The 12,141-nt window shown below is 37.5% G+C and overlaps 1 protein-coding gene across 2 annotated transcripts in view; it reads left to right on the top strand.

Annotated features, from left to right (window-relative positions):
• The window catches only part of ythdf3 (YTH N6-methyladenosine RNA binding protein F3), a 32,107-nt gene that overhangs the window by 3,575 nt on the left and 16,391 nt on the right, over window positions 1–12,141 (top strand). For both annotated transcript variants that reach the window (XM_062980327.1, XM_003219621.4), the window contains exons 2-4: window positions 1,294–1,318; window positions 6,443–6,528; window positions 10,546–12,138. In XM_062980327.1, the coding sequence (XP_062836397.1) occupies window positions 1,294–1,318; window positions 6,443–6,528; window positions 10,546–12,138 (1,704 nt within the window). The remainder of the gene's footprint in view (window positions 1–1,293; window positions 1,319–6,442; window positions 6,529–10,545; window positions 12,139–12,141) is intronic.

Here is a 12,141-nt window from a genome sequence, read left to right as displayed (position 1 = left end):
AATGCACAGACAAAATATAATACAAAGCATACTTACAATGCATGTTTCATTACTAATCAGCCCTTCTTCATGTCTCTCTCTGGGTGGGTTTCCCCCAAATCCTCAGCTCCATAGCTCCCTCCCTCTGTGTACACATGGCCTTTCTGACAGAGATCTAATAAAAAAGGCCTCTGGTTCATGTCAAATTTGGAGACATCACTTTAGAAAACATAGAATTGACCAAGGAGAGGCAATTCTTTTTTTTAAATGTCAGGATTGAGTAATGTTAGAAAAGCTTTTGTGGGTGGAGTGAATAGCAAAATAAACCTGCAACTCTGACTTTAAAATAAATTAAAAATTAAATCCACATGTTTGTTTATATAGCTTTGTTTTAGGTGTTGGTATGGATGGTAAGCTTCATCTTTCTTAAGTGGTGGGTTAGGGACATTGAGACACTTAATGAAAGATTGTGGTCCTTTTTAAAGTACAATGCAGAGCGCAGGTCTGTGCTTGTATATTATCTCTATGGCTATTTTTGCATTCACCTACTTCTTCCACCCCCTTGAATTAATCCTTTTGGTTTTTTTCTGTCAGAAGTAGAAGGAAATCACTGCAGTCCCTTGCCTTGTTTAAAATATTTTTTAAAAAATTAAAACTTCTCTTTCTTGAAGTCAGAATGGACTTTTAGCTACTTATTATTCTACTTAGGGTAAAATTAATGCAGTTTAATTCCCATGGCTTAATGCTATGGAAACCCGAGAGCTGTAGTTTTACAAGGTCTTTAGCCTTCTCTGCCAAAATGTACTACAATTTCCAAGATTCCATAGTATTGAGCCATGGCAGTTTAAGTAGCATTAAACTCCATTAATTTCACCCTTATATTCACAATTTCATCTGGCAGTTTGTGTAGGTCTCAAGAAAGAACACTGGCCTACACCTCCTGTGAAGGTGCCCAGAGAATATCATATTGTTTTTAAACTGACACTTTTAATGTAGTATAAAGTTGTCTACTTAAAAAAAAGCAAAATAAAAGACAAAATACAACATGATTTCTAGCATTTCTGTCTAATTTGGCCCTTGCAGTTGCCAAACATTTCTGTGACTTTTGCATTTGATATTTTTGGATGGCAGATTATATTAAAATGTTCTTCAGTGTGTGTGTGTTGTAATACTGGGTTCTCTAGCAACCATGTGTTTAGAAATCATCTGGTTGTCAACTCTTCTGTCATTTGCATCGTCTTATTTATAAATATCAGTGATATCATAGTTTTTAATTTCTCATTCCTCTAACTTTTTTTTCTTTATTACTAACAGAGACCTAAAGGACAGGGAAATAAAGGTAAGTTGAAACTTTTAATTTTAGTTGTATTTTAATTCTATAGCTTGAGACAGAAATAGACAGTTTTTCAGCTAGCAAGGGAAAGGGTACTCACCACTGACTTTTTATACCTATATAGTAAGTCATATCTTTAAATTATGATAATAGGGGAGGGTGGTCTTGTATGCTTATAAAATAGAATTGCCCAAGTATTTCAGCATGTCTGAAAGCTGTTAATTCCATTCTCTTGTTGCCCAAAGCAAATGACATGACTAATCAAGTAGTCATATGACAGTGTTGCTTTTCTCCGCTAACGGCTTCCTCCTGGTATAATTTTTAGTTTAGCACCTGGAGTGCCTTTAACGTATTTTAGTAGAAAGAGCCTTTGCATGCTGAAGTGTGATATCAAGGTAGATACTGTTGTAGTATTGTGCTACTGTAGTGTAAATAAAGTCTTGTATCAATTTCCTTGAGTGGAAGTCTTACTAAACTAACAAGAACCTACTTATGAGCAGGCATGTATAGTAGGCTTGTGCATTTCGGTTGAACTTCAAGCCGTTTTTGCTATCCAAATTTGGGGGGCAGGCACGAGTCCGTCTTCGCGCACCTCCCAAAACGGCTGTTTTCGGCCCACAGCTGAAAAATGTGGCTAGATCTGGCCCATTGACGGCAATGGGGGCGGCGGCCCTTTTCCGTCATTTACAGGGCTATCAGGATGAAAGTGGCCACACTTGGAGGACACATCTACCCCTGTTTGTCCACCAAATTTAAAAACATACGCACCATCCCCGATTTTTAGGATTTATTTTCCTTTCTAGAAATAATATCTCCTTTAAAAATGTCCAAAGAGACATCCCCCACTGGCCCTGCCTATAACTTCTCTAGGAACAGCAGGGCACCATTGCTTCCTGCCAAATGTCAAATATGCACTTCCATGTCACACAGCCCACCGACTATTATATTTCCTTTACTAATAAAAAAGCAGCAACAACTTCTTCTAAAGCTTTTTCAATTTGCATTTCTTTTTCTTACAACATACTGGAAGAGGCCAGCAGCCCACCATCCACAAGCAAGCAAGCAGCATGTCCCCTTAATAGAAAAACAGTCTTGTATGATCCAGAAATTATTAGGTATTGGTTGTAAGTTTAGGTAAGTAGATAGTTTTTCTGAGGACTAGGCATTGCTGTTTGCTAGAATTCCTATAATTATTAATAACAATCTTTTAAAAGTACTACATTGATGAAAGAAAAGGGAGAAGAGATAAGAAGAAGCTAAAGGCTTTAGTAGAGGCTCAGAGCCATCCTAAAAGAAAAGCACACCCAGAAACGCCATGCACCCATCCACCCACACTTTCAAACTCCCAGTCCCATTAAATAATCAAGAAAATAAAGGAAAATTAAAAAAGATCCAATTCTATAAGTCAAGCCAAGCTAAAAGCTAAAGCTGAGAGTGAGTGGCAAGACAATCGAATTGAAGCACCTCTCTAGAGCCAGGACACAACTGAGCAGTGGAGGCACTCACCTCATGAAATAGACACAGCTTGCGTAAGACACGTCACAGTGGTCTTCTACTCCAATTGGCCCAACAGGCAGGGCTCACAGGGAAACCCCATGCGAGTATGCGGCAGCCTCTCTGCACACCACATGCTCCCGAATAGAAGGGAAGTAGCCACACCCAGCAGCCACGTAGGCCATTTCAGACGGAAAAAAAAATGGTGGCTGTGCCCTTGTCACTATAGCCATTTGAACAAGCCGAAGATGCTGAAGGCAAATGGCCAAAACAAATCTGTCCACAAGTCTAATGTATAGGACTGCATTTACCAGTTTATCAGCTGTTAGGATTTCTGGGGTTGAAGGCCAAAACATCTGGGGACCCACAGGTTGAGAACCATTGACCTAGAGATTCGTAGAGTCTTTCAGGTCAAAAAACAACAAATTTTTATTTGCAGTTTTTACTTTTGCTAATGTGGAGGACTGATTGTATAGGACAAATAGACATACATTCTATACCGTCTTTAGAAAAAGAGAAAATAAAGGCAGCTTGCACAACTTCAGAAAAAAACTGAAAATAATTACGCCATTAAAATTCACCAGCAACAGAGGAGATGAGAAATATGCCCTTTGTGAATGGGTAAACACATAACAAGCTAAAATTTTAAGTGCTCACCAAAAAAGAAAAAGATCTTCAGAAGAGGATGAATGTTCTTCATGTAAAGATGACAGTATGGTAGGAATGTTTCTTCAGTTAACATAGCAGCTAATGTGTTATGTTATTCATGTGGCTATCATGGGTTTGGGAACAAAATCTTGACACAAATACTGTGAATGTTCATCAGGCAATGCAGATTGAAAGAAGATAGGCACAGTGATTCAATCTCAGCATTCTCATTTAAAACATTTCATTGTAAGATGGCAGCTGGATGTATTTTATTCTTTAATTGTTCATAGCTACTTTTTAGTATATTATAAAATGTGGATGTACAATTGCGTATTTTTCAATTTGAAAAGATTAGAATTTTCTAAGCCAATTGTATATGCATTTCATACGTTATTCTTCTGGCAGATAACTGTTGCTAACTTGATAATTCTTTTTGGAGCATATTTTACTGATTAAGTCACTGGTGTGTAACTCCATCTCTTTTCCAAGGGCGAGTTGGTCTCCTTTCAAACATGCTACCATTTCACTCTCACAGGGAACTGTTGTCATTTTTTTCTGAGCTACAAGCGAAAGTATTTTGAATGTTTCAAAGCACATAAGAAATTGAAGAACAAATTAAAGCCTTTCCCCCTCCTCCCACTCTTCTTTACTCCTGCAGCAAGCTTTTCTATCAGAATGAGTTTGCAGATGTTGTATTTATTTTGTATGTGTTCGGATTTAGAATTAATAATTCTAAAACATTTGGATATTTGCAGTAGAAGATACCAAACTCCTTGGAGCTTTTTTGAGCAGCCATATTTAATGTCTGTTTTTACAGGCCTGCACAACCCGTGGCCCTCTGGGTGTTTGGAACTCCCAACTCCCAGCATGTTCAGTGGTCAGGAATTCTGGGAGTTTAAGTCCAAAAACATCTGGAGGGCTACAAGTTGTGCAGACCTGTTCTGTTTCCTTCACATAAAGTACTGCCCTCTTACTCCTCAGATCTCTGAAATATAGTATCCATAATAAGATGATGTTTTGGGCAGGAAAAAAGTTTCAGCCTAGGTTTACAGATTTTATACAAAGGCTAAGGGCAATACAGTGATACAAACGTAAGTATAGAATGATGGAGATCCTGAAGTTGTGGCAAGAAGATGGAATGAATGAGCTGCATAAAATATTCTAATGCCCAGTATTGCTGAGAGTTTCGAATTTTAGTTGTAACATGACACAATGGAACAAGCACAATATGGTTTCTTGCTGAAATCAAGAATTGTTCAGAAGTTCTAAGAAAAATAACCTTTCTTGTCATCCTAGGCTGAGTCCCTTCGGGGAGAGAGAGTGGTCTAGAAAGAAAGTATACCCTCCAAAGTAGATTGTTAGGGAAGAAACCACTCTTACATCTTCCTAAATAATGTTAGAAAACTCCCTAAGGCAAATTAATTAATTCAGCCCTGCAACACTCCATACTATACTATTTGTGTCAGGAAACAGAATGGAGATAGAGAATGATATTTAGATTCTGGATGTTGAACTCCCATATACAGTACTTACCTTTTCCTCTAGTCTAGTTGGAATCTTTTCTAGATGATTCTTATAATTTTCTTTGTAAGTAAGTGAAGTGGAGAAATTTGAAAAGAGATTTTTACATATGGAAGAACACCAATAATGGATCTGTGTTAGAAGTAAAGTTGAAATGACCACATTCTGTGTGTGATTTTCAGTACTGATACGCAGTTTTTTGAAGCGAAAACCAATGGTCCACAGTGTTGAATATCAGTTTGAATTGGCATCTTGTTGGTCCTCTTTCGGTGTATGATACTCAAACAGCACAACAAATCAAAACTTGATGACATGTTTGAATGCCTTAAAATCAGTGTGAACTATTTAAGACAGGATTTCCCTAAGCAAAATTAAGTATAACTATGTGGGCATAGAGTAAATACTGATTACATTCCACCTGTTACTTTATATATGGTGCGAGGAGCTGAAGGTAAGTTGACTCTAATACAGAGAAATCGTTATGATTTTGTTACAGTTTTTTCATCCCTTCCTGATAATTTCCCTAATTTTCCCTTCTGGGGGACTTAATGTGAGTGTGTGAAAGAAAGGGAGAAAGAAAATAAAATTTTCCCCAGAAGAAGCTTTAAAGCATGTGGTTGTTTGCACCTTGGTGATTGGCTCAAAGTGCACAGTATTGCTTGGATTTGTGCTGACAGAATGAAATTAAGAACTGAAGATGCCTTGAATCTGTCTCAGCTGCTAGTAGCACAAATGTGTAACCTTTAACTGGTCACAATAATTGAGCTTTGCTTAAGAAATGTTTAGATAACATCATGGTTGACCATGTGGCACAATGAAGAAATCCAGATTTGTCTGCTCATGGTTTAGAAAACATTATTGTTCTTTGCAGATAAAAATAGAAAGACAGTACATTACTGTCAGTTAGAACTATTTTTGTTTGCATTGTGTGTGTGCTTATATTTAAAGACCCTGTTATTGTATTGATAGCATAGGCAAACACAGAGCTTTCTATTTCCTGTATTTGAGCAGGTTCTTCTGTCTCCCTCAGACTGCAGGATAATTGGATTATTATCCCCCTCCTTTGTTTTGGGATTTGGGGGGGGGGGGGTTTGCTTGGTTGAATTTATGCTATCAAAATAATTAATCTAATGCTTACACTTGTCATTCTTAAAACTTTTAACAGTTCTTTCTATGTATGTCTAGATAGTATATACTCTTCTGAATATTTTTCATTTGCAGTCTTGTTAGTAATTTAAAATAACTGTTTTGTTTTATACCACACCTGTTTTTCAGTATTGTTCAGTTTATACGTTCTTACTGTTGTCTTGAAAGCATATTATCTGCCTACTGTTACACACACACACACACACACAGTGCTTCTAGTGTTTCTGACTTATTACATTTTTGGTACTAAAATATATCAGGTAATTTACAAAAGTGATAAATAGCATTTTTGAAAAAATTCTAATTTTGGTTGCATTTCAGTTTCAGTGCAAAACGGTTCGATTCATCAAAAGGATGCAGTAAATGATGATGATTTTGAGCCATATCTAAGTAGTCAGACAAATCAGGTGCGTATTTAGAAAAATATTTTTCTTTTAAGCAAAATCATACATTTTTAGTTTGTTAATTCTATATAATTATTTAAAATGAAGATTTTCAGCATTTTATTGTGAAATCAGTGTAAGATTAAGCGAGCCAAGAAGTTTGTAAAAATGGCTTATTTTGTGCCTCTGTCTAATATATGGGTTATATTAGATTAAGATAGAAATTAGTAAATTATATTTTGGGATAATTTTTTGTTATATTTAGATATAACTGACAGCAAAATTATTGTTTCCTCTTGGACCCATTCATGTTGAATGTCCTAAGTAAGGAATGTGATATATATTAGAATTGTACATGCTATATTTTATGTCAGTTTATTTATCTATTATTTCTGGTGTTTCTACCCCGCCCTTCTCCCCTAGGGGACTCAGGGCGGCTTACAAGTTGGCAACACAATGCCATCACATCAACAATACAATAGGCATTAAAAACTAAAAACATTTAAAACATCATAAAAAGTTTGAAGTTTGTGATTGGATTAGAGTTTTTGAAGGAAAAAATATTTATTTTGTGTCAAAAGCATTGCATAATAAATAAATTTAAAAAGGAAAAAAACATTGCATTGCTTTTAAACAAGGAAAAAAATCAAAACAGTAGATATGGTTTGTGAAGCCTTTGTTAGTAATTTTATCTAGAACACATGAGGTGTTTCTTTTGGAATCACAGGCTACTGCTCTAGTTGTCTGTAAAGGCACAATCCAAACAGTTGTGAGACCTGAGCATTTAGGGGAGGCTACCAGTGATAATTTCAGTATTCTAGAATCATTTCCTGATATTTGGATTAGGAATAAACACTCTTGGCATTGATGTTAGTTGCTAATAGATAGCTGTTTGTTTTTTTAATTCAATTAATTTATATCCTACCTTTCTCCCAGCAAGGGACCTAAGACTGCTTTGTATGTGGTCTTGAATTCCCACCCACCCCCACAAATATTGGTAGAAAAACTAAAATTGTATTTACCTACTTACTCCCTGCTTCTTTGATTTGGCTGGAGTTTGTTGACAACATCTCCTTATAGCACTGTCAGATCTTTCCATTCTTCTTTTTTTTATTGGAGAGTGTTCTGGGAGTGTTTCAGATTTTATGGCTGCTACATGGAGATGCTAGATATCTTTGTGCAACAGTTCCTTAAGTTTCCTAGTCCTCTTCTGGAGAAGGAGACTAGTGGGGTGTATCTGTTGTCTTGGTCAAGTACGACAGCATTATTCCAAATGCCTTGGCTTCACAGTTTTCCGAAATACATTTCCTCTCAACTTCAAAACTCACCTGCTTACACTTTTCTGCTGAGCAACAATGTTGATTCCTTAATAGAATTTATTGAACTTTAATTTGCCAGTACATGTGTGGACATGCTCCCAAATTCTGCCATGTCTTATGGCATCATAAGCTAATAGAGCCAATGAATCATAACCTTTACACACCAAAACTTTCCAGTTACATGAATGTATTTCTTATTTGCTCATTGCTTTGAAAAAAGCATAGATTAAGTGCTCTCCCCCCTCCCCAAAAACGAGAATGTTTGTGGATTCTAAGGACTGGTTCAGACTGAGAAAGATGTTTCCACTTGTTCTTGGAAAGAGCTTATTTTAATTTTCATTTATTTAAATAACGTGAATACCACCTTTTTGTCAAATATTCAGGATAGTATAATTCAAAAGCATGTACAAATTTGATCCACTGTACTGTATATCCCATACTGTCATTGTGAGTTCCCATTCTTAGTTTAGGGTAAGGAATAAGAAGAAATGGAAATTGGTTCATTTTTAATGATTCAAGTCTTTAGTTAGCGGCTCTCTTTTTAAATTATGTCATGAGCTTCCCTTCCAACAAACATTTTGTTCTCTTAGTGCAGTGGTTCTTAACCTGTGGGTCCCCAGATGTTTTGGCCTTCAACTCCCAGAAATCCTAACAGCTGGTAAACTGGGATTTCTGGGAGTTGTAGGCCCAAACACCTGGGGACCCATAGGTTGAGAACCACTGTCTTAGGGAATCTTTTGTTTGCAGGGGGTGCTATGTAATACAGGATTTCACAGTATTTGTTTTAAAACATGGACAACTTAAGATTTGTGATTGTACCATACTGTATAGGTATGCTTGTGATACCCATACAGCATTGCATTTTAATTACACTATATAACAACATTTGAAAAAAATTATGTTCCTGCTTTGAAACTGTTATTTCCTGTTTCATTATACAATACTTACCTTAAAAGTAGTTGTTATACTCCAGAAACTTTATTTTTTGTGGCTGCGACAAATTATGAATTGGTTGAGACTCTACGACCTCATCACACTTGAGCATGGATCCACTTGCTGCCTCCTGCAGAATTCTGGAGTTAATAGTCTAGGGAGGGGCCTTTAAACTGCTCAGCCAGGCAGGTTCTGGGCTTCACTAAATTACAAACTCTGCAGGAGGCAGTATGAAATTTAATTGAAAAACTATAGCAAAATGTGTTGTAGGATAACAAAAGTTTTTTTTGCAGTTTAATAAACCTTTTCCATGTTTTTATGATAAAACCAATTGGGAAATGAGATTTTTAACCCAGGGACAAAAATCGTGTTACATAGTGCTATTGATTCTCGAGCCACCCAATGTTATTATAGTAGGGTGACATATTATATAAGCCTTTGAGGTTATTCAGCTGTACAAAGTCTTAGTTTGTTTATGGTTAGATACGTTACAGGTGTTGCTTTTCTTATTTTATATTTTCTTTTGTTGGGTAAACACTGATGCTGACAAGACTTAAGTAAAACAGCATAACCCTGCATACTAAGGAACAATAAAAAAAGTTTGAGGCTTGTTAAATTTGAGGCTTGAGGGTTAAATAGCTGCTTTGAGTCCCCTTTGGGGAGATAAAGCGAGATATAAATAAATAAATAAATAATCTGTAAATAAGGTGGTTGTTTCCATATTGAACCAAATAAGTCAGAATGTGGGATGGGTCTTCCTTTCTGCACAAACTAGTCACTTGGCGCTTGAACTGAAATCTTTCTCAAATGTTTCACATCTTGATAATGTCCTGCCCACTTTGACTAGGGAGCAATTCCTCGTTGTCTTTCTTGCCAAGTTATAACTATTTATAACTTGGCAAGAAAGACAACGAGGAATTGAAAACTACAAATACAGTTGTCCTTGTCCATAGACTAGAGGCAGACTGCTTAGGAGAATATTAATGATACAATAATAACCATCACCTTTTTTTGGTTACCCGCCTCTTCCCTCAGCTCAAGGTGGGGCACAACACTATTAAAACACATCTCCATAAAATACATACCATAAAACAGATACATTAAAACACACCATTATAAAATACATGTATTAGAAGGCATAGTGCAAAGATTAAAATACAATAGAAATACATATATTAAAATACAAATAGAATGTAAATTTAAAATTCACCACTTAAATTGGCTCGGTAGATCTGCCAGAAAAGATAGGTCTTCAGTTTTGAATGCTGACAGCACATTTAGCTGTTGGATCTTTCTGGCAGGTCATTCTACAGTCTTGGAGCAGCTGATGAAAAGCTCCTCTGAGTGACAGTTGCCAATCAGGTTCTGGCCGGTTGGAGTAAGTATCCCCCAGAGGCATATACATAGCAGATCAATAATGCTGTCAGCACTTGACTGAGACAAAGGGAAGGAAGAAAAAGCTAGAGTAAGAACAGGAATCCATCAGAAGAGTAAGAAGTAACATGGTATTTTTAAAGGGACTTATCACAGAAAAAGAATGTAAACATTTCCTGATCTTAATCGTTCAGACATTGCAGACATCACTAAAATTTGATACTTTTATTATCAGCTCTTAGTTTAACTATTGGTATTGTGTGAATTGTAAGATTTCAAATTTTATGTTGTCATCTTTTCATTTGAGTATGATAGTTGGGGGATGAACAAAGTTAGACATCAGTACAGACAAATTCACTTCTTGCAATCCATGCCTAAAATCTGATTCTCATGTTAATTTTCTGTTTTCCTACAGAGTAATAGCTATCCACCAATGTCAGACCCATATATGCCTAGTTATTATGCTCCATCCATTGGATTTCCATACTCTCTGGGTGAAGCAGCATGGTCCACAGCAGGAGATCCTCCAATGCCATACTTGACAACATATGGACAGATGAGCAATGGTGAACACCACTACATCCCTGATGGTGTATTTAGTCAACCTGGGGCTCTAGGAAACACTCCTCCATTTCTTGGTCAGCATGGATTTAATTTTTTTCCTGGGAATGCAGATTTCTCAACATGGGGAACAAGTGGATCTCAGGGGCAATCAACTCAAAGCTCTGCTTATAGCAGCAGCTATGGCTACCCACCTAGCTCTCTTGGGAGAGCTATAGCTGATGGACAGGCTGGATTTGGCAATGATACTTTGAGCAAGGTACCTGGTATTAGCAGCATTGAGCAAGGCATGACTGGACTGAAAATTGGAGGGGATATGACAGTTGCTGTAACAAAAACAGTTGGCTCAGCTCTTAGCAGTACAGGTATGACAAGCATTGCGGCAAACAGTGTTCCTGTGGTTAGCAGTTCAGCACCTAAACCAACCTCATGGGCTGCCATTGCTCGAAAGCCAGCTAAGCCTCAGCCAAAACTTAAGCCTAAAGGCAATGTGGGAATTGGGGGGCCTGCTGTTCCACCACCTCCTATAAAACACAACATGAATATTGGAACTTGGGATGACAAAGGGTCTATGGTCAAAGCTCCCCCAACCCAACCAGTACTGCCTCCTCAGACAATAATTCAGCAGCCTCAGCCATTAATCCAGCCACCTCCGATGGTGCAAAGCCAACTGCCTCAGCCACAGCCTCAGCCACAGCAGCCACAAGGACCTCAGCAACAGGCTCCGCCTCATCAACTGCAACAGCAACAGCAGCAACAACTGCAAAACCGCTGGGTGGCTCCTCGCAATAGGGGTGTAGGCTTCAATCAGAGCAATGGAGCTGGCAATGAAAACTATGGTATAGGTGTTATGCCAGTTAGCTCTTCGCCTTCTGGTATAGAAGTGCACCCAGTATTGGAGAAACTAAAGGCCATAAATAATTATAATCCCAAAGACTTTGATTGGAACCTGAAGAATGGGCGTGTGTTTATAATCAAAAGTTATTCAGAGGACGATATACATCGTTCCATTAAGTATTCTATCTGGTGTAGTACAGAACACGGTAATAAGCGCTTGGATGCTGCATACCGTTCACTGAATGGAAAAGGCCCACTCTATTTACTTTTCAGTGTGAATGGCAGTGGACACTTTTGTGGAGTGGCTGAGATGAAGTCTGTGGTGGACTACAATGCGTATGCTGGAGTCTGGTCTCAGGATAAATGGAAGGGGAAGTTTGATGTTAAATGGATCTTTGTTAAAGACGTTCCGAACAACCAGCTGCGGCACATTCGCTTGGAAAACAATGACAACAAACCAGTTACCAATTCAAGGGACACTCAAGAAGTCCCCCTAGAAAAAGCCAAGCAAGTGCTTAAAATAATTGCTACTTTCAAGCATACCACCTCAATCTTTGATGACTTTGCACATTATGAAAAGCGTCAAGAAGAGGAGGAAGCCATGCGTAGGGTA

Source organism: Anolis carolinensis, chromosome 4, assembly GCF_035594765.1.
Source record: "Anolis carolinensis isolate JA03-04 chromosome 4, rAnoCar3.1.pri, whole genome shotgun sequence".
Taxonomy (NCBI): domain Eukaryota; kingdom Metazoa; phylum Chordata; class Lepidosauria; order Squamata; family Dactyloidae; genus Anolis; species Anolis carolinensis.
Note: the sequence above shows the minus strand (reverse complement) of the source record. Positions and strands in the feature narration are given on the sequence as shown.